Raw genomic sequence first — 22,629 nt, forward strand, 5'->3', positions numbered from 1 at the left:
TCTGCATAACCTGGCCTTGTTTCTGCATAATTCGATCTTTATCAACCGAAATGTTCCAGTTATTTCGGTCTTTATTAATCGAAACTTATGTTTCGGTTTCTGCGAGTCGAAAGAAATTTAAATTTTGCGAAACAGAATATAGGGGGTATAAGAGACTTGATGGGGGGGATTGAAGAAAGGTAGGTATTATGTGAAAAATGATCGAAATTGCACCGACAAGTTTTTGTGGTCGATATTGTACCGACAATATTTTGTGGTCGATATTACACCGACAATATTTTCGTGGTCGATATTGCACCGACAATATATGTGGATATTATTGATTTCTATGTATTATAAATACGTATAGGGAGAGTTAGAAAATAATTGAAATCGTTTTCTACAAAATGAGTACTTCAAAACGGTTTGTTAAAAACAATTTAGCGACTTCTTATCCATTTTCAATCAAGTTTTGCGGTAACGACAAGTTGTTCTGCGTTGATTTGAAAAACACTTTAACAACTCTTCAAACTATCAAAAATACGATTGAAGCCATGTATCGCTTCAAATACGCTAGACAAATCAAAATAGACAAACTAGCGTATTATGAGTCATATATCGATCTGGCAGCTGACCATGTTGGAGGATATGATGATGCACCACGGAAATACGAATGGAAAGAGTTGAAAGATGATGAAGATGTGAGAAAAATGTTCGACTGGATTGAAATTGATCCGAAATATCCACGTTTGTATGCTACCTTATGTTGTTGATTTTCCGTTTATGTTTTGATTTTCCGTTTATGTTTTGATTTTCCGTTTATGTTGTTGTTGAATTTTATATTATGTTACGTAATTTTCAGTTAATGAATGTTTGAATTAAAATTGTAAGTTGTAAGTTTTTTAATTAATCAATTTAAGAATTAATTAAACACAATTTAAACTTCACCTAACTCATTTAAACTCTATCTATCACATTTAAACTTCACCTAACTCATTTAAACCCTATCTACCACATTTAAACTTCACCTACCACATTAACCATCACCTACCACAATAATGTGCAACAATATGATCTATAAATTAATGTACATTACCACATCTTTATTCAACTCTCAACTCACAAAAAAATGGATGTCTCACTCACACAACGCATGAGATCTACCCTTGCAGCAGTTTACTTCAACCACGAAAAACCAATTTTGTTTCGCATTAACGATGGTGAAACGTTCGATGGTCTGAAACAACAACTGACGAGCTGAATCGTACCACCAACAACCAGAACGATAACAGAACAGTTTCGAGTCTCAAGTACCGTAAACCGTCGATCGGTCCCGACGGACGCATTACCTTCACCGATATGATGCTTGAAAACAATGATGATATTGAAACTATGTTCTCAATTTTCGAGCAGTATAGCAACAGGGGGCCTATCGAATTAGATGCAACGCTGACAAGATCTGTCGAAGCCATCCTTGCTAGCCTTGTTCGTCCGGAAGATCGAAATCATGTTTCCATTTGATGCGTTGTAACAATTTCATTCCGATGAAATTCCTAATTTCCGTTTATTGTGTTTGATTTGTCTAATTTTGTTATAGTATTAAAGTTCGTTTCAATATTAGAGTTTTATCGAAATAATTTTAATAAATTTCAATATTACAAGTTTATCGAAACAATTTTAATATCGAGTTAAATCCTACCATTCTTCAATCCTGCCATTCTTCAATCCCCCCCATCATGTCTTTTATACCCCCTATATACATGAATTTCGCAAAAATATAACTTATTTCGACCCGCAGAAACCGAAACATACGTTTCGATTGATACAAACCGAAATTACTGGGAATTTAAACAATTTCGAGCCGTATAAACCGAAGTATATCAGGCCAAAAAACCAGTCAATGTGAGTCTCTGCCTTGCACCACCTCTACACATTTGAGGTTCAAACCTGTTTATAACACATTTTAGTATGTTATATATGACAGAGCATCAACATATTAACCATCCAATCTAAAAATATTTTAGCGATTAATAAAAAACGTAACAACCGGTAACAAATTACGAATTAAACGATACTAAAATACGTAGTGTACTACATCCGATTGTCATAATCAAAGTTACATCAAAAATAAAAACAAACATCAGAGTTTATAAACAACCACGTCAACATTAAAGTTACAAAAACAAACAAAATCTACCCCCGAGTGTGGTAGCGTGTCCCCTTCCCCCGCTTAATTCGCCTATAAGCAAGTATCGAATTAAGCAAATTCAGAATCCGCTGCAAAGTACCATGAATTGGAGTTCCTTCAACCGCCTCACCATCGCGAACTGCCCTTTCGACCTCAACCTTGACACTCCGGCAAACTTGCATTAGATTAGGGTCATTTCTTGCTTCCGCCGCCTCTATTAACACCTCTAAATTAGGTGGCCTTGGTGGTGATTCAGGAGCTTCTACGGGTCGCATAACTGGATGCGACACTCTATAAAACCATGACATATATCCGGGTTCAGTGTCCCACGGGCTTGTAACAAGCCGACCCCTCATCTCTTCATCTATCATCCTCAGCTCCAACTCTTCCGTAAACACACGATCTATCTCACACAAGTTCATCCCCGGTGTTGCAGACATACTCGGGTTTCTTGGAATGCCTTGCACATGTTGAAATTGTCTTAGCACACGTTCCGGCAAATGCTTGGCTTTCAATTTACCACACCTTAACCATCCAGAAAACCAACATGCATTTATCAAAGGTCGCACTTGTCGGTGGGCATCATACGGGCTGAACACGCAATCGTAAGTTTGAATATTGTCCAAACTGCTTCTATATCCAGCTGCATCCTTATGTCCTTGCCCAGGAACAACCTTTGAATTTAGTGGCATGTTCGCTGTATATCTAGGAGCCTCCACCCACACACTAAGTCTCGGAAAGTGCGCAATAATCCATCCCTGAAAGTATGACGAACAAGATTCATTATAGCCAAACATAGTCTATGTGACAACTTAGACAAATACAAATAATATCTTATATAACGCTCATATATTTTTACCTGAAGAAATGACATGTAGCCAGCCATCTGAGTCGTGCTAACCGCAGACCCGTGATCCAAATAATGCTGCAGATGAACAAGAGCAGCAGCACCCCAATTCCATTCATGAACGCATGACAAATCTTGAAAGTACTGCAAATACACAACATCCGCGTAGTAACTGCTCGTGTTGCTGAATATGGTACAACAGACCAAATGTAGCATAAAAGCCCTTACGCTCCTCTCCCTGTAAAGCCTAACAACATGCGCCGGCTTATTTTCAGTAATCGCTCTTTCGGCAGACGTCTGGTTTGTTGTGTATAGAGTTTGCAGAGTACTATGCTTCAAATGTACCCCGTTGGTCTCGGCAAATGCCATATCAATCTCCTCCCGCTCAACTCCTAGATATGAACTAACCATGTCAGCCCCTTCTCCCCTTGACATCTTCGTATGGTTCAAAAACTTTCCTTGGATTGGAAGATGTAACAGACATTGTACATCGTCCAATGTGATGCCGAGCTCACCTAACGGAAGGTGGAAAGTACTTGTTTCCGGATGCCATCTTTCAACAAATGCCCATATAACCCCATAGTCAAGTACGCTAAAATTGACACGGGTAAGCGGCTCCAATCCCGATGCTTCAATTGGATCCCAAAACCACCTCTCACTACGAGGCGGTTTGACGATGTTTATAACCTTTTTACCGCTAGCTTGGCAACGCAGAGTCCTCTTTAAAACCTGAAAAATTCCAACAACACAAAACATTGAAAACTTAATTAACATAATCACAGTATTTAAAACAATTAATTTATTTAATAAAACAATTAATACACTTAACGGTACCTCGTGATCATCTGGTTCTGCATCCCATATCGGAACCGCCCTATGATTTCCGTATTGTGTTAATAATGACATATCACTTGGTCCTCCTCCATAACCCTCATTTGCTGCATCTCGTCGTGGTTGCCGTGGTCGCTGTTGCGGTCTCCGTCGTGGTGGTTGTTGCGGTTCTTCAATTTGCGGTTCATCAGGTTGCGGTTCTTCAGGTTCGCCATACTCGGCATCCTGATTTAGAAATTGATCCGCGTCAAAATCATCATCCTCAGCAGCATTTTGTGCTTGGCCTAAACGTGACCGTGTACGCGTACGAGAACCACCCGCCTCAGCATCATGTGTCCCTCGCGCCGGAATTGGTCCTTGCTGCTTACTACGACCTCGTTTGGCAGGGCGATTTGCAGCAAGCTCTCTACGAGCGGAAGCATTTGCATTGCTTGGCTTGCCATGTCTACCTCTCCCAACATTTTCTTCCATATTTATCCTAACATGGAAAAATATCTTCACACTCAATACAATCTTATAAACTATGATAAATTCAAACTATAATTCAATCAACATTTAATCCTAACACCTATGGTTAACATTATTCATATGGAAGCATATTGAATTTTACTTACACATTTTGTCAAACACTTAGTGTACACCATAATACCATCTAATTGCATACACAAATTAAACCTAATATCACATGCATTCATGTTAACATCTAACTAAACTAACAACTAACCATTAATCAACAATTCAAACATAGAATTTTGAGATAGAAAATTACTCAGGGAGGGAAAAAAACGTAGAAAAGAGTGAATGTGATAAGAAAAACATGGAATGAGAAAAGAGTGAATGTAAATGCATGGAACTTACTTGATTAAGAATGGTTTGAGATAGGATGTTGAAGTTTTCCACAAAATCGCTCTCAAGAAGAAGAAGGAGTGGTGTTGTTGGTGTTTAGAAGAAAAAACGTAACTGAGAGGAGAAGTTCAGCTTCTGTTTCTATATCAGTTAACTTCGGTTAACAAAACTCGAAGGGAAAAGCGATCGATTTCTATTAATCGAATTTTTTTAAAGTTCGATTCGTATAACCCGAAACACCGTGCAGGGGCAAAAACGTAAGTAAGGGGGGTATAAAAGAAACGTGGGGGGCCTAAAGAGAAAATATCTTTTTTGAGCCCCAATGCCACAGACCATGTGGCACTTGTGCTTGGGCCGGGCCTGGCGCCGGAGATGGGTGGATGGTCGCCGTAACTTGAATTTTTCATTACTTTTCTCCTTTTAGCTCCTTTTACGTCTACGTCCTCTTTAAAATGTATTAAGGACATTTTGTTTGGTATAGTGGTTGTGAGATGTCTCATTCGTAGAAAGGGTGCATGAGTTTGATTCCAATTTGACACTATTTTGAATATCAACATATCCTTGGAACATATTAGAATTTAAAACAAAAAGTGACATGAGTTTCTCTAGTAAGTTATATTTTCTTTAGTACAGAGTAATTGATAATTGAGCAATTAATCACAATTGATACTATTTTCATTGAGTTTTGTGCAAGTGTGTGTACATATTCCATGTTCCAAAAAGAATTATATGTTCATAATACAAAAACTATTTTCTATTAAAAAAAAAAACAAAAACTATATATATATATATATATATATATAGGGGTTTTCTAACTTAGACCCTAGTTAGGTCTAAGTTAGCAAGGTGCACCTTTTGAGTTGGACCAAAATACCCATTCTTTTAATTTTTGAAAGAATAGAGCAACAGGGGCATTTCTGTAATTTTACATAAAAAAAAAAATAACATCACGCGCCCCACCTTCTTAAACAATTAATAGACGTGGATCCAGTGTCGCGCGCGTACGGAAGGACCATGGTTACAGACCGTTGATTTCCATCAGACAGCCAAGATGTGATCTCATTAAGACTGTCTGATCAATCAGACAGCCCAGATCATCCTGATCTATCAGATCATCCTGTCTGAGCCACACTAGATTATAAGCTGGAGAGAGAAAATTTTGCTTTTGAAAAAGGCAGCCACGTGTCAGCATATGAATGGGTCTGCGTGATTTTTTTCATTTTATACTTTAAACTCGATTATTTCGTCGTAAATTAATTTTTTATTTTTTATTTTTTATACCAAAATTCATAATTTTTTTTTCTCTACAAATAGAGACTTGGTTTGTTTGATTTGGACACCGAAAAAAAAACGCAATTTTTCACTACTTTAAACTCGATTATTTCGTCGTAAATTAATTTTTTATTTTTTATTTTTTATACCAAAATTCATAATTTTTTTTCCCTACAAATAGAGACTTGGTTCGTTTGATTTGGACACCGAAATCCTTCTGAAACCATTTATATGGTAGAATGGTTTCAGAGAGTTGTAATCTGAAACCATTTTGCTGGTAGAATGGTTTCAGTAAGTTGATTACTAGTTATTTGCTTCTGAAACCATTTAGCTTGTAGAATGGTTGCACATAGTTGTATTCTGAAACCATTTTACTGGTAGAATGGTTTCAGTGAGTAATTTATTAATTGTGTTTGCTTCTGAAACCATTTATCTGGTAGAATGGTTTCAGAGAGTTGTAATCTGAAACCATTTTGCTGGTAAAATGGTTTCAGTAAGTTGATTATTAGTTATTTGCTTCTGAAACCATTTAGCTTGTAGAATGGTTGCACATAGTTGTATTATGAAACCATTTTACTGGTAGAATGGTTTCAGTGAGTAATTTATTAATTGTGTTTGCTTCTGAAACCATTTATCTGGTACAATGGTTTCAGAGAGTTGTAATCTGAAACCATTTTGCTGGTAGAATGGTTTCAGTAAGTTGATTATTAGTTATTTGCTTCTGAAACCATTTAGCTTGTAGAATGGTTGCACATAGTTGTATTCTGAAACCATTTTACTGGTAGAATGGTTTCAGTGAGTAATTTATTAATTGTGTTTGCTTCTGAAACCATTTATCTGGTAGAATGGTTTCAGAGAGTTGTAATCTGAAACCATTTTGCTGGTAAAATGGTTTCAGTAAGTTGATTATTAGTTATTTGATGAGATTAAGGTAGTGAAAAATTGGGTTTTTTTTTTCTGTGTCCAAATCAAACGAACCAAGTCTCTATTTGTAGAGAAAAAAAAATTATGAATTTTGGTATAAAAAATAAAAAATTAATTTACGACGAAATAATCGAGTTTAAAGTAGTGAAAAATTGCGTTTTTTTTTCGGTGTCCAAATCAAACAAACCAAGTCTCTATTTGTAGAGAAAAAAAAATTATGAATTTTGGTATAAAAATTAAAAAATAAAAAATTAATTTACGACGAAATAATCGAGTTTAAAGTATAAAATGAAAAAAATCACGCAGACCCAATAATAGCGTGACACGTGGCTGCCTTTTTCAAAAGCAAAGTTTCTCTCTCCTCCCATCCTTCCACCCACGCGCGCCTGTCGGCGCGTGTGGTGCACGCGCGTGAATTTTGTCCTGTAATCGCGTGACACGTGTCCTGGGGGGGGAAAAAGAAGTGGGGGGCGCGTGTAAAATTGCAGAAAATTACAGAAATGCCCCTGTTGCTCTATTCTTCCAAAAAATTAAAAAATGGGTATTTTTGTCCAACTCAAAAGGTGCACCTTGCTAATTTAGACCCAACTGGGTCTAAATTAGCAGCCCCCATATATATATATATATATATATATATATATATATATATATATATATATATATATTGGTATCAACCGATCAATTCTTAAGAGAATGAAACCCTTAGTAATTTAAAGTTTGATCGCGAGATAAGTAAAGTTTAATTAATAAATTGTTCCACTCAAGGCGGGTACTAATCCAACTTTTAGTTAAATTTATTAACCAATTGAGCTCAATTATTTAGTTAAAACTATATAAAACTATTTTCTTTTGCATTAAAAATATAACATAAGGAGAAGGTGCCTAAATTAAAAACAAAGATTACCTTGATACTTTTTTTGATTATTAGATTACTTAGATTAGATACTATTTTACTATACAATAATAAACATAAATTTAATATTTTTTCTATGTTAAAACTTCGACTCTCATGAAAAAGACTGTTTTTCTAAGAAATTAAACTCAGTTTTTTCGGAGCAATTCATCATAGAGGAACTCATTAATCACTTGAACTCAATGTGTTTAGAGTATCCGCAATGGAACACTCAAGTTTTGAGGACTTGACTAGTCTCACGTGTACACATCACTAATTTATAATTTTTTAATGTAGTACTTAATAAATACTCAATCACTCCAATTCAACATTTTTTCAAAAGTTCTAAATAGATTCTACCAATAATTATATATTAATAATAATTTTTTTTTTTGGTAAAACATCTCATGAATAATTCTACACATTTTTGTAGATAAAGTACCATAAAAATATATTTTAATGGGGATATAGAGTGCTTATATAAAACAGTACGATTACTCAAATGTGTTTTGCTTATAGTATCTTATATATATATATATATATATTTGGATTGCATAGTATCTTATATCTAGTTACCACTACTTATTGAAATAGGAAAAAATTCTAATATGGAATACTCCTATAAGTGGTTCATCGTGAATCGGTTTTTAAAAATTATTTAAAATTTTAACGACGATATATTGTTGTTTGAAAGTATACGTTATTGATAATTTTCATTTTTACGCCTAAAAAATGACTTAATTGATATTGGTTTAACCAGTGACGGATCCAGAACTTTTCATTAGTGGGGGCAATATTTATATATAAATTTATAATTTTTCTTAAATTTATTAGAAGACATGTTGAACTCATAAGCTCTTTATCACTTCAATCCTTATAATATTCCTTCCACAAGTCATCAAACCATCTTATACTTCAATATAATTTATTAAAATTAAAAGCATAATATATCAATTTTAATGTAAAAAATAAGAAAGCTCAAAAAGTTTATTAAATAGAACTTCTATAATTTTTTACTAATTAAAATAACAAATAAATAAATTCAAAGTAGGTAAAAAATATTATGCATGTTTTTATTTAAAAAGATATGAAACTACGAGAAAAGAACAAACTAGAATAACCAAGTCATTGAGTTCAAGTGGTTAATGAGTTTCACCAAGCCAATATCAAGCATTGCATTAGTATTGACTTGGGACCTGAGAGTGTGCTCCTCTTGAGGTCTGAGGTTTGATTCTCTCTAGTGCCAATTTGGGTGAGCTAATTTAGCTTCTTCAAAAAAATAATGACTTTCACCAAAAAGAACGGATTTCGGGAGAACCCGAATTCGATTCCTGGATGAAACAATTTCTTGGTCAGACTTTACTTACCTCACGGCCGAACTCTAGACTACTAGAGCCCTTTCCCCTAGGAACTAGAGGGTTATAAACCAAAAACAAGAACAAACTAGGATACCATAAGAGTGATATGGTGGGGACACCTTCATTCAAAGAAAGAAAAATGAGATTATATGTATCACACTATATACATGGTATATTGAGCAATATAAAATTGAAGTGGGGGCTCATGCCCACACAATGGGCAACGTTGGTCCGTCCCTGGGTTTAACTAAAACAACGAAAAGTAAAAACGTAACTTGTATTGAGTTGACTTAAATCATGTTATTGTTTTAGCCGTAAAGACTAAGAGAGCTATGAATTTTTATCTTAAAAAATATTTTTGATGGTCCTTAGATTTTTTTTAATAATTTTAAGCATTAGAGCATTAATTCACAGTTGACCGTTTATGAAGATGGTCCATCGTAGCACTAACTTTAAAATAGGTACTACAGATGATCTTATATCGTATTAATATTTTATTGCTACATAATATTTTAAATAGTGACACTATTTCTCTCAAGTCTAAGAAATTTGATAAATCTTTTTTTTTTTTTGGGAAGTTGGTAAATCTTTTTTTGATTTAAGAGAGATTGGGTTTATCCTAAAAAAAAAAAAACAGTGAAAGACTTTTAACTCAAAAGTTCATTAAAGGAACAAGTACAATTCACATTCATTATTATTACTAACAAATCCTTTTTTTAGGCAAAATATCTACTCATTATTTTTTTTTGAATAATCTTACATTACACGTAATCTATACATTTTCAGATGTGATTTTTTTTTTTTTTTGACGAAAGATTTGATTTGTTAAATAAATAAAAAACATTTATTAGATTCGTGATGATGTGATAAAACAAAACAAAACAAAACTCATAGGTTTTTTTTCTTCAGAAGCTATAGAAAGACTCAAAAGAGTGTGAAATATAAATTCATCATAATCGAAACCCTAATTCCCAAATCACAAACTCAATCAATTTCAATGGAGGGAATGTTATCTCCCACTGATCAACAAACATTGGTCTCTTCCTTTCTCGAAGTCGCTCAAGGCCAAACCGCTGCCACCGCTAGACAGTTCCTTCAGGTTCATTTCACTTCTACCCCTTTTTCATCATCACTGTTAAAAAAGCGATTTTTATATGTTGTTTAATCGATTATCTATAAAAATTTGTTGATTTTTTATTTTTAAGCTATTGGGTATTCAGTTATTGTTGTTTCATGCATGGATTATTGTTGTGTTGAGATCTATAAGATTTGATGTGTTTGCTTTTAACAGGCTACAAGTTGGAAACTTGAGGAAGCTCTTCAGTTGTTTTTGATTGGGAGTGAAACTGGAGCGGTGCCGGCGCCGTCATCTTTCACTCCTCCTTTAGAGAATGCTGATTCTTTTAATGATCCATCTATTTTTAGGTAATGCTAGATATTGAGTTTTGGTTTTGGAATTAAGAGTGAAGATTAGTTTTTTATGTTTGTTTTTTTATTTGTAATTGTTGTAGTGAACCAAGGAATCAAAGTGGTGGACTTGCTGATGGAGATGAAGTGCGCGCTCCTTTGCCTGTTATAAGGGAAACACTTTATGATAATACAATGCTATTTGGGTATGTTTTCCTTTTTGTTATTTCTTTTTTTAGGATTTTGGTCTAATAGAGATGCATGTGTAAATGTTGTTTGTTGTCATTCTTTATCGATAATGTTGATGCAAATGCAATTCATTAGGTTTTAACTACGACTTCAGTTGAGTTTAACTCCAGTAGACTCTCCTTGTCGAATGATGTTTGGCTGGCACTTTTAGCATTCCTTTCACTGTGTTTTGATGCAACTAAGTATTCTTTCGAATACATATGATAGTTAAATAGTCAATAAGTAATTATTCTCCCCTGCGTGCATGTGCGTGTTTGACTTTGTAAACTGGGAAATGATGAGCAACAGAGAGTAAGGTGTAAATGAAAAGTGGAATTGTTGTGGCTGGATAGGCAGTCTTGTGAACTTTACCCAACTAGAATGATTGAACTCTTTCTGAGTGGTGTATACTGTTGACGATTACATATCAATAAGCATAATGCTAGCATAATTTAAGTTGTGCTCATTGAGGTTTTTAAGTTAATACACACTGTCTTTTATTTTGTATGTAGGTTTGTGTGTATGTATGTAAGTTTATGTGGTTTTCAACAGACAAACTAGTTATTAAAATTGTGTTTTTTCATGTTTCTGCAGAGGAGCAACGCTTGGACATCTCTCACAGGAACCAAACTCCTTAATTGCGTTCCGTAACTTTGAACAGGAAACGAGGCGTCCAGGGGTTTGGGAAACAGAGCAAGGTGCCGCCTCTACTGCAGAGAGTTCTCAGGACACACTTGCTTCTCTTTATCGCCCTCCTTTTCATCTAATGTTCACCGGTTCTTTTGATAAGGTAAATATACTTCTTAGTTTGGATTGTGTTAGTGGCTGTATTGGAATTTGGCCAAGACAAGCGCAATTTTCATTTTTATTTGACTTCAAGCTTGAGCCCATAAAACCCAGCTCAAACTCGAACTTGATTTTAACTTTTTGAACTCGAGCTTCATTGTTTATCACTCAAACCTTCTCTTTATTTCCCAATTTTCCCAATATTTGACATCTTATAATTTTTAAGCTAATCAAACCTCTCTCAAGGCCTAGTGCCTTACAGATACATCTTTTGTATTTTAGAATGCACTACACATAATGAACATGACATGAGAGTAGATGCCAGCTAGCACACTATGCGGGAGAACAAGGAGTCCTTGACTTTACAAGGACCTATTGCAGTTGAAACCCCATCCAAAACTAACCCTCATGCACAGTCCACTGAATATTTTTGTGCTTAGTCAATCTTAGAAGTTAGGATTTGTCCCTTACCACATGGAGACAGATTGAAGTGCTTCAGGGTACTAGAAACAGCACCTTCCATGACATCTTATGTTCCCACTGTACGGGAATACGGGAATAACTAATGTCTGGACCTAATGGTAAATGCTTTCTGCATCCTATTTGTTAGTCGTTGCATGTATCTTCTAGTTGAAGCTCATATATTCAGATTTTAGGCTTTTTAGAAGGTTCAAAGGGACATGGTAATTGAAAACTTAGTTCCAAATATGTTTTAAGGTAGGGATCATGACTGAACAAACAACGATGTTATTTACCATTATCTGTTACCAATCAAGTGACCTTCGGTTACTCTCTTGACTTCATAATTATTACTATCAATTCAGAAAGTAGTCTATGCCTATGGGGCTGACTACTGAAATCTTAATCAGGGGAAGCACAACCAAGCTCTGTCTTCCATGTGTAGAACTGTATTACAACTTTCAAGACGAGTTTTTTAGAGGATATCCAGGAAACAAAATATCTGATGTTGCTATATGACTTAGAATTTTACTATCCTTAATTTATTGCTTTTCTTACCAGAGGGTCCATTACTTTTCTTCGCACACATTAAAATGACCTATAAGCCTCTCGAGTCTTGAATCTTGATCAATGGTTATCAATCTCAACATCGGCTTATGTCGCATGTCCTCCCTGTGATGTGCAGAGTATTGTGTCACATTTTAACGAAGAAGCTATTACATTCTGACTGCAACAATTTATGGCTAATAGCTCTGCTATTTTAGCATTTTGTCTGCTACTTAGTTCTGGGGAAAAGACACCACTTTCCCCTCATTTTTCCGTATGTTGTCGAAAATAGGCCATGGCAGAACAGACTGCCATACAACGGCGGCGTATCGGTTTTCGCTTTGTGGCTGCAATTAAAATTACACTGACCTCCCTATAGGTTTTCTTAAACAACACAAACACCCCCTCTAGTTTATAAGTGAACAGTAACCTCCCTTAATTCTCTATCATTATGACAAAGACCACCCTACTCACTGTTAACACCTTATGTCTACCATCTTACTCCCACACTTTCAGGTCGAAAAAATTCAAAGCTCTTTTGTATTGTGCTGAGACATGTCCTTTTCCTCTTGCAAAAATGAAAAATTCCCCAAAAATAGTACACCACCTGTCATGTTTATCAGGATTATTGGGAGAAGTAACCAACTCAATGTAAGGACCATGTCATTCAAAATTCCCTATATACCCACAATAGCTTGACAGCAAAGCATCGTAACAATAAGACTCAACCATGTGATGAATATGAGCAAAACATTCATGAATGTGCCCCTCCCTGCAACTCAGCCAATTCTTCATCAACTCCATATTTCTGCACTTCGAAATCCAAACAAATGCCAAATGGCAGATGCAGTATGACGACAAAATTTTAGGGATTTTGAGTTATTTCTTTACCAGAGTCAAATGGTGTGAAAGTGAGGGGAGGTGAGTGTCTTGGGAAAATTAGAGGTGGTTGTTGTAAACTTGTAATTTTCCCTTTTTTTAAATAATTCCTTCTTTCTTCTTTTTCCGTTCCATCTTATTTAAATAATTTATGTTTTTTCCTTCTGTTTATTCCTTTTTCTATCTAGCATCGGTGGCACTGTTTTTTCGTGCCCATGTACTCTTTAGGATATTTTTTATGATTTTTGTCGTCTTTTCCATTCCCTCCTCTAATAAGAATGATATGGCAACAATTCTAATGGCCCAAGTGTTGTGGCAGAATTTGTCCTTTTTTCCCGGAAGCCAATTGTTTTTCTGCCAACCTTCACTTTTTACTGAACCAACCCCACTCACTTTTTAAGTGGACTAGACAAATTATAATGTGGTTCGTTCAATTTTTATGAATTGTCATTTGCGCAGTTTGGGTAGTTCCCCGTCACTGTTGTTCCATTTCCAGCCATGCCCCTTCATTGAGTTCTATTTTGCTCTCTTTAACCATGCCTTTATTTGATAATGTTATTGTGTATAAGCTATGGCTTTTGATTATTATCGATTTAAATCTTTATTTTTATGGTATATTTTCTGAGCATTATTGTGTGTCTACTATGCTGTATAAATTATTTATCTTGTTCACGCTATCTGCTATTTGGAGTTCGTTGTTTTGTGCCGCCATCCAGCAGTGGTAACTATGCTATTGAACAAAATTAGCTGCACAAGATGATAAGAAACCTTATTTAGTAGTTTGAGAATTCTAATCAGATATATGAGTATCTGAATTGTGTTGTGATAAAATTGTGAAGTGATCGGATTAAATGTACCAGACTTAAACCAATTGTTTGAACTAACCACTAACAGAATATAGAAGCCCCTAGAATCATCTGCATATACAAGCTAGTTAGCTTGGTAAGTGCACTATTACAAAATGACCAGAACAGAAACTAAGAATATAATAGTAGATTATAGAATTTACTTGCATATACTATGTGGCAGGGTTCACTCTAGATGGGTGATAGTGCATATATTGTGAAATGGTGAAACATGTAGCTGATATGCAGTTGTGACTAAGGTTTGATCTTTGACTGCAGGCAAAAGGTGCCGCTTCTTTGCAGGACAAGTGGTTATTGGTCAACATACAATCTACCAAGGAATTCAGCTCACATATGGTATTTTATTCTCGGTGCTCCATTTTCAATTTTCTTGATTATTTGTTTACATCATTATCATTTACTGGTGACAATTTTTTTCTTTGTAAAGCTTAATCGGGATACATGGGCAAATGATGCTGTTTCACAGACCATCAGTACAAACTTCATATTCTGGCAGGTAGTTTGTTGTTCTGCGCCAACATTGGTGATCAATTTATTTTTGTAGTGTTAACTTCACTGGTTATGGGATCATGGTATGCCATTTTGTAGTTGGCACCTGCTCTAGGGGGTAATCCATGGGTTGTTAATATATCCTTGGCATTTCAAACGCTTGAAGTGAGAGTAGCTGTAGCATGCATTTGGGCTATATTGTGATATTTGAAGCAGTTTTTGTTGCTAATATTTACTATCATACCATGTCATTTATTGTATACTATTTTCTTGTATGCAATTTGCCTTTGTCAATTTTTTTTTTACTTGCTTGTTTTTTGCATACAGGTATATGATGATACAACTGAAGGCAAAAAAGTCTGCACTTATTACAGACTGGATTCAATTCCTGTTGTGCTTATTATTGATCCCATCACTGGCCAAAAGATGCGCTCCTGGGGCGGAATGGTTCAACCTGAAAGCTTATTAGAAGTATGTTATATGTGATACAATTTCATAGCATACTATGATAGAAACATTTTCTAGAGAACTGAAACATTATTCACACGTAAATCTTTGTTCTGTTGTTTTTAATATTTCTTACTGATTTGACGTCGCCTTGTGCTTTTTTTTTTAGGGTCTGATAACATTTCTTGATGCCGGTCCTAAGGATCACCACACTACCTTGTCTCACAAGCGTCCTAGAGCAAGTTCTAGCCCACCAAAAACTAAAGGTTTGTCGCTCGTCTCTATGTGCTGCTGGTTTGTTCAGTAACGGGTCAGCTCAATGTTGAAGATGTCATTATTGTCCTGTTGACTTAACTACTACTTTTTACCTATCAACACTACATATAGTTGACATCTTTTCTATATCATTGTTATTAGATGGACCTTGCACACCTACCTTAATCCACATCTGATTATGATGTCTTTCATTTGGTTTTGTATTGAAATCTTTACTGCCTAAATTTTGTGCCCATTACTGATGTTAAAATTGTATTTGACATGTTTTTGTCATCATAATCTTGGTTGATGTTACAGCTACAGTAGATTCAAATGCGAGTAACGAGGAGGATGAGGAAATTAAAAGAGCTCTGGCAGCTTCATTGGAAAGCGTGAAAGAATCAAATGAAATGGCCGAAGGAGATAATGAAGATGCAAATGTTGCTGGTAACTTGCAAGAAACAGCCTTACCAAAGAGGCCTGCTTATCCAACTCTGCCCGAAGAACCTAAGGTTGAAAAAAATCTCTTATGCAGAGTTGGTGTACGGCTTCCGAATGGACGCCGTGCTCAGCGAAACTTCTTACGCTCTGAACCAATTCAGGTAACATATGTTGCTCTATTACACGTGATTACTTTAAATGCAGTCAATTTTAAATATTAAGTTAACAGCAGCTAAATTAAAGTAGGATCAACACAAAAAGTACAATATTTATAGGGACCAAAATTAGGCAAGTCTTGTTTCAAAAAAAAAAAATTAGGCAAGTCTTTAACTTAACTATACTAGGACTAGGATACTATACTAATGATAGGTAAATGTAGATACTAAATAGTAGTTATCTATAGCAGGTTAATGTCTTGTTAATTTGAATAAGTCGTGCACACTGCTGAATTCACAAATTTCTTACAAACAACTGCGCACCATTTCAAAATGAGTATGCGGGGATATGTAGAAATTAGAATTCCAATGTCATATATATCTTACTAAGAAGACCCGCATGTCTGTTCATGGAAAATATTTAATTTATTCATCTTCTCTCTTGGAAGGGCTCATGCAAGTTAATTTTGAATTTATGACCAGTTTATTTGTCTGTTTTGGATTCTATGAGTGACCCCTTTGTTTCTTTTGAAGCTGCTGTGGTCATTCATTGCTACTCAGATAGGGGAAGAAGATGAAACCAAGCCATTTAAATTAACTAATGCAATTCCTGGTGCATCGAAAAATTTGGACTATGAAAGTAATTTAACGTTCGGGGAATCCGGCCTTGCCAACTCTATGATTTCAGTGACTTGGGACTGAGTTCAGATTCAAGAATTTGGGATCGGTGATCTATGACCCTGTCTTCCAATCTTTTGACATGAGGCTGATTTATGCTGAAAGAAAAAGAGAAGTTTTATTTAAACTCTTTTGTGTATAAAGTATAAACTATGGATCTAAATTATGCGTAGAATCAATGGAAATATACCAATTTCGCCAGTCCTCTCCTCTTCTTATATTTTTATATTTACCAGTATGAACACCTGTGTCAAGCACGAGCTAGAATTTCGTCTAATTTTTTTTGTTGATAAATTACACATGCACTGGACCATTTTTTTATTCTTTTTAGTATATCTAATATCAAGAGTGTTTTATCTATCTATATAATATAAGTTTAGATTTTGTCAATTGTATCTAATGGTGTAGTGGCAAGAGTTTGTTTCGCGAGTGAATGGTTTAGTGATCGATTTGGATAGTTGCCATTTTTTTCTTTCAAGTTAGTGTATCGTTACTTCATTATTATTATTATTATTTGATAAAAATGGGATAAGAAGGATCAAACACATGCATGTGAGGTGAAAGGTAGCTATCTTAGCATTATGCCAAGATGCAAATTTCTTCTTTACATTAAATGGTAATACTATTTTACTTACCACCCATGTGATATTTTTGGCAAGCATCAACAACATTTCATCTAATAAAACAAGAGTTTAATGGTGTACTTTTGTGTCGATCCTACTTTGTAATTGTTTTTTTTATAAAAAAAATATACTAACATTTTAGATTTTTATCTGAATCTTAGTGTAAAATTAATTTATACTGATGGCACTATATATCCTCTTTATATGTAGTTTATACTTGTTGAGATTTAAATATAAGTAAATATGAATGCATCATAATCAAAGAACACAGGAATTATTTTTTTGGTTTGAGCTTGGAAATGAAGAGTCTATTTAACTAAAACTTTTGGGATTTATTTTTGTCGCCCTACCCATTTTCTCGCCGTCCTATGATTTTATTAAAATACCTCTATTCGTTACTTATGAAGCGGATACATTCTAAAAACACCCTACCAGAATTGTTTTTTATAACGTCCGCTACTTAAGTAATAGACGATATTTTTTAAAAATTTCTAATTTTATGACGTCCGTTACTTAAAACAGAAAAGACACATGGCGTGCAAGAAAGTGATAGGGTGGGAGAAGTAAATATCAAAAGTTTTAATTTCATGGCCCACGGATATCCTTATAGATCCGTTCCTGGTTATGCCATGCCACCATAGTCTTGATTTGATTAAGACGTGTATTTATTTGATTAAGACATGTATTTGTAATTTCACATTTGATTAATTAATTTATAGCAACATTTTGTCGAGAAAGAACAAGGATACATATCGAATTATCGATCTCAACATATACTCTTTATTTTGACTTAAACATATACTCTTTTATCAGTTGTAGTGTAAGTCACACTAAAATAACAAGACTACTATAAAAGGCTCACCTAAATTTAGAGTTTAGTTTTTTAAATACTAAAATACATACTTATTGTGTATATTTACTATTTTTATCTGTTTTTTATTTTACATCTTCTACGACTTATACGTATTTTCAAAATAAACATAAAATGATACTATACTTGACATCAAAATGTTAATGTGAAAATATATCATCTCTTTAATTTAATCAAAACAAAAAATTTGTATTGATAGTGTAGGTAACACTTCTTAAACATCATTTTTTGGTATAATCCTTAAAAATAATTTTTTTTGGGTATATAAAAGAAGTGCCACTAAAGCTCGTCTATAATTATCAAATGTTAGTTGGTTCAGTGGTGATTGGCGCTAAACTTTGTATGGAGGACTACAGTTCAATCCCCGCAACTGCATTTGGGAGTAGACTGAAACCACTTGATGCCAGAACTTGTCCCGAACTCTGAACAACCAGGACCCCCTTCCCCTAGGAACCAGAGGGTGAAGAAAAAAAAAACTCACCTATAATTGAATGGTCACGTGTTTGAAATTGGATAAAAATGTGTCCAATTTAAGAATTTAATTTATATGCACCGTCGGTGTAAAATTATTTTGCATATGCGTCTAATAATATACCGACACATCATGTATAGTAATTAAAAACATATGATATGTCACATTCATTAAATGATGTGACAACACGTCATTGAATGCATGTGTAAAAAAAAAAAATTACCGACGGTGCACAATAATTAAACTCCCAATTTAATATTACCGACATTGAGAGTCAAATTTGAATATATAGAGTATAGACAAAGTCATATTCAAACTAAAGAAATGATTTTTCGACATCAAAATTTTATGTCAAATATGATGTTTTTGATTTTTATGTGAACTTTTGAAATACATATAGATCGTAGAATAATATGAAAAGTATTAAAGTGATAAAGATAAATATATAATACATATGTATTTGAATTGTCAAATAATATTTGTTAAAAAGGAAATGATGCTTTTACAACAAAAATTTGTTGTCAAATTGTTTTCAATTATAATTTTTAAAAAAGAAAAATAGAAAAGAAATAAAAACAAGCATAAGTTTGTTAATGGGTTTTGCTAACTTACACCCGCTTATTTTTAAGAAGGTGTGTGTTAGCAAGTTATAACTAAAAAGTAGTTAAATACACCTTATGGTGCATGTTGCTAATGCACACCTTCTAAAAAATAAGTGGGTGTACGTTAGCAACTTCTATAGACATTTGCTATAATATACCTACTTAATTTTTAGAAGGTGTGTGTTAGCAAATGATAACTAAAAAGTAGTTAAATACACCTTAAGGTGTATGTTGCTAATGCACACCTTCATAAAAAACCGTGGGTTATATATATATATATATATATATATATATATATATATATATATATATATATATATATACACACTTATGATTTTATCTATGAGAAAAAGTGGGACTCATTGGATACCACCTAATTTGATGATAGATACTAGTACATCGTGTGAGTAGACATGCTAGCTGTTCCCAGTAGTAGTAGTAAGGAAAATAAAAACCTCTTAACTTAACATAGTAAAATGGTGGGTGGGTCATAAACTGTGGAAAACAACGTGGACAAGCCAGTGTGAAAGAAAACACACAACACAAAAGTAGAAAGACAGCCCTAGTATATTTTTATCAATAAGATTATATTAGCTCAAAAGCAATAAAGTTTCTGCCACCACTTGTCATTTATTGAATTGAATGGTCACCTTTTTTCTGGATCATTCATTGTTGTCTCAGTCTGTATCAATATATTATTGATACTCGATTCACATTCAAAACCAAAACTATCATCACACGTGATTTTTTTTTTGTCTAAAAATAGAATTCTTAGTTGTTTTGTTTTGAATGTATTAGAAACAATTTTTGCAAAATTTCTTAAACATTTTATTCAATTGTGATAAGCTAGGTTTTAAATTTATTTTAATTACAATATTTTCTTAGAAATTATAAACCTACGATTAAAATATATTATTACAAAGTTAAAAATGCCATTTGTTTGATACATTGAATTTTTCTTTTATGTACCACTCATCTATAGTATCTTTAAAACAACTTTCTTTACTATTTTCTATTATATATTATCCTTATATATATATATAAGATATAAATCAATTATTACGACGAGTTTATCATAAATAAATAAAGTTAGGTCAGAAAGCAAGTTCTTCGACTTCCATTCAATTCAAATACTACCTGCCCGAGTTTCCAGCTCTACAAACAATAGTGACTAAACAAGGTAAAAGAAAAATATGATGAGAAATAGTTTTTTCATCATAATCTTTTTCTTGCGTGAAAAAAATAAAAATCACAATCTTGATATCAAATAAAGTGGCATTTAGTTTATTGAGTCATTGAGTGTATCTTTAAATGACCTACTCTACCCCATTGTATTTATTCATCAACTAATATATCAATAAGTCATATAAATAGATATAAATAGATTTGCATGTGCTATCCACAACTAACTTGTAACAATTTTTGATTTTACATACATATGATTTATTCTCATTAGTTGATGGATAAATACTCTCAATTTATAAAAGAGTAATTTATAAAAAAACTTAATTGAGCGTTGAGATTGAAAAATTATGATAAGTTGCCGAATGAGGTGTAACTTTTATAAAAGTTATAGGAGTTAATTTTAATTTTGTCAATATTTTGATGTTTTTATTTTTATAAATTGTGTATTTTTATGCTCAAATAATACGATCGATATTAATTTTTTGTCAAATAGTATAATAATCACATATACGCACTTTAAACCTATAAAATTATTGACAAAAAAAAAACATAGAATTAAAAGTTTGAACTTCAACTTTCACTACCGGCATCCGGTCTTTGTTTCGGTCCTTTCCAATTGTCATTAGTAGATATCAACTGAACTACATTTACAAGACCTACTATTATTAATTATTAAGTTACACAATATCTTGCCTTTTTAAAAAATAATTAAAAATTTAAAAGAAATAATATATCTGTCGGTAAAATATTCCTTGAAAAGACACTACTAGCCTTTATTGCCCTATTTAAGACAAGCTTAGTTCCATTTCCATTTCACTTAAAATTCTAAACTATAGTTCCCTTTTTTCTCTTAGAAGTTCAAGTTATCATGTCTCGTTCAGTTTTGGTTTCCACCATCTTTGTCCTCCTTCTCCTTCTTGTAGCCACTGGTAGGTTTAATTTCTTCATACTTAATCAATTAATTTATAATTCCATCATTATTTACATGTTGATCTCAAATAAGTGTAACTAGTATTTTTTTTTTTTTGCCTACTATATATATATGGTACACTTAACATGTTACATGACATAATATAATCCATAATATTTATTTATTTATTTTGACACATATCTTAAACTCTTAATTGTAATATGATTTTTATATTTATATTAAATTATTTATGTTGTTAATTTTGTGTTGTGATATATAGGGCCAGTGGCTGAGGCAAGGACATGTGAGTCACAAAGTCACAAATTCAAAGGACCATGTGCGAGTGATCACAACTGTGCTTCTGTGTGCCAAACAGAACGTTTCCCTGGAGGACACTGCCGTGGATTCCGTCGTAGATGTTTTTGCACTACACATTGTTCTTAAGATTAATTAATGTTTCACTAATTAAGTAATTAATTAATTAATTAATCCCTATGTTTTTATGCTATGATATCATGAAAGAAAGATGATGGATCCATCACCTTTTTAATTTCTAGTACTTGTGTGTTTGAATAAAGCTAGCTAGCTTCCCATTTTGTTGTGGGTTTTTCTTTGTCTTTTTCTTTTTATTTCTATGTAGTTAAAACTTGAGAAGAAATCAATAATAATATTATGTGTGTTCTTGATTTATTTTATAACTTTAACCATCTAATATTATATTGTACCCGTAAATTTTATTTCAACTTCATCCATAACTTTATACTAAACAGCCTATTGGTTAAAATAGATTTCATATCTCAACTACAATTAATTCATCCATAACCAAATTTTAAATTACGTACCAAAGTATTTTTTTTTTCTTGCAAACTAGAGAGACATTAAAAAACAATTTTTTTTTTGAAGAAATTAAAAAACAAAAATTTTATTTAAAGATAATTGTATAATAACATATACAATAAATATACAGTTTTAGCTTTTTTTAATGTATTTTTGTATGTCTCGAGTTCCATCGTTGTGAGTGGAGAGAGGGACGGTGTTGAATTTTTGTTCCGACCTCTTGTGTTCATATAGATAAAAAAGTGACTATACCATTAAGATTATGTTGGAAATAACTTAATAATTTAATCATATAGATGTTCTTAATAACAAAGATTAAATCTATAATCATACTTTTATGCGGAAGTCAAATAAAC

At 33.3% G+C, this 22,629-nt stretch overlaps 3 protein-coding genes across 3 annotated transcripts; 2 read left to right on the plus strand and 1 right to left on the minus strand.

Moving 5' to 3' along the window:
* Positions 1-2,036: 2,036 nt before the first annotated feature.
* Positions 2,037-4,807, minus strand: LOC123924420 (protein MAIN-LIKE 1-like). Its single transcript, XM_045977302.1, has 4 exons — positions 4,704-4,807; positions 3,849-4,323; positions 3,027-3,743; positions 2,037-2,925 (listed from the first exon to the last, which is right to left on the minus strand). Exons 2-4 carry the CDS (start codon positions 4,314-4,316, stop codon positions 2,173-2,175), a joined length of 1,938 nt encoding a protein of 645 aa, XP_045833258.1. The 5' UTR covers positions 4,317-4,323; positions 4,704-4,807; the 3' UTR covers positions 2,037-2,172.
* Positions 4,808-9,814: 5,007 nt separating this feature from the next.
* LOC123924421 (plant UBX domain-containing protein 7) lies at positions 9,815-16,974 on the plus strand. The gene is made up of 10 exons (XM_045977303.1): positions 9,815-10,236; positions 10,429-10,562; positions 10,649-10,750; positions 11,367-11,562; positions 14,567-14,644; positions 14,736-14,804; positions 15,125-15,268; positions 15,414-15,510; positions 15,818-16,101; positions 16,630-16,974. Exons 1-10 carry the CDS (start codon positions 10,135-10,137, stop codon positions 16,795-16,797), a joined length of 1,374 nt encoding a protein of 457 aa, XP_045833259.1. The 5' UTR covers positions 9,815-10,134; the 3' UTR covers positions 16,798-16,974.
* Positions 16,975-21,313: 4,339 nt separating this feature from the next.
* On the plus strand, positions 21,314-22,126 carry LOC123924422 (defensin-like protein 1). The gene is made up of 2 exons (XM_045977304.1): positions 21,314-21,455; positions 21,717-22,126. The coding sequence occupies exons 1-2, from the start codon at positions 21,395-21,397 to the stop codon at positions 21,878-21,880; spliced, it is 225 nt and encodes a 74-aa protein (XP_045833260.1). The 5' UTR covers positions 21,314-21,394; the 3' UTR covers positions 21,881-22,126.
* Positions 22,127-22,629: the final 503 nt, after the last annotated feature.

Source organism: Trifolium pratense, linkage group LG4, assembly GCF_020283565.1.
Source record: "Trifolium pratense cultivar HEN17-A07 linkage group LG4, ARS_RC_1.1, whole genome shotgun sequence".
Taxonomy (NCBI): domain Eukaryota; kingdom Viridiplantae; phylum Streptophyta; class Magnoliopsida; order Fabales; family Fabaceae; genus Trifolium; species Trifolium pratense.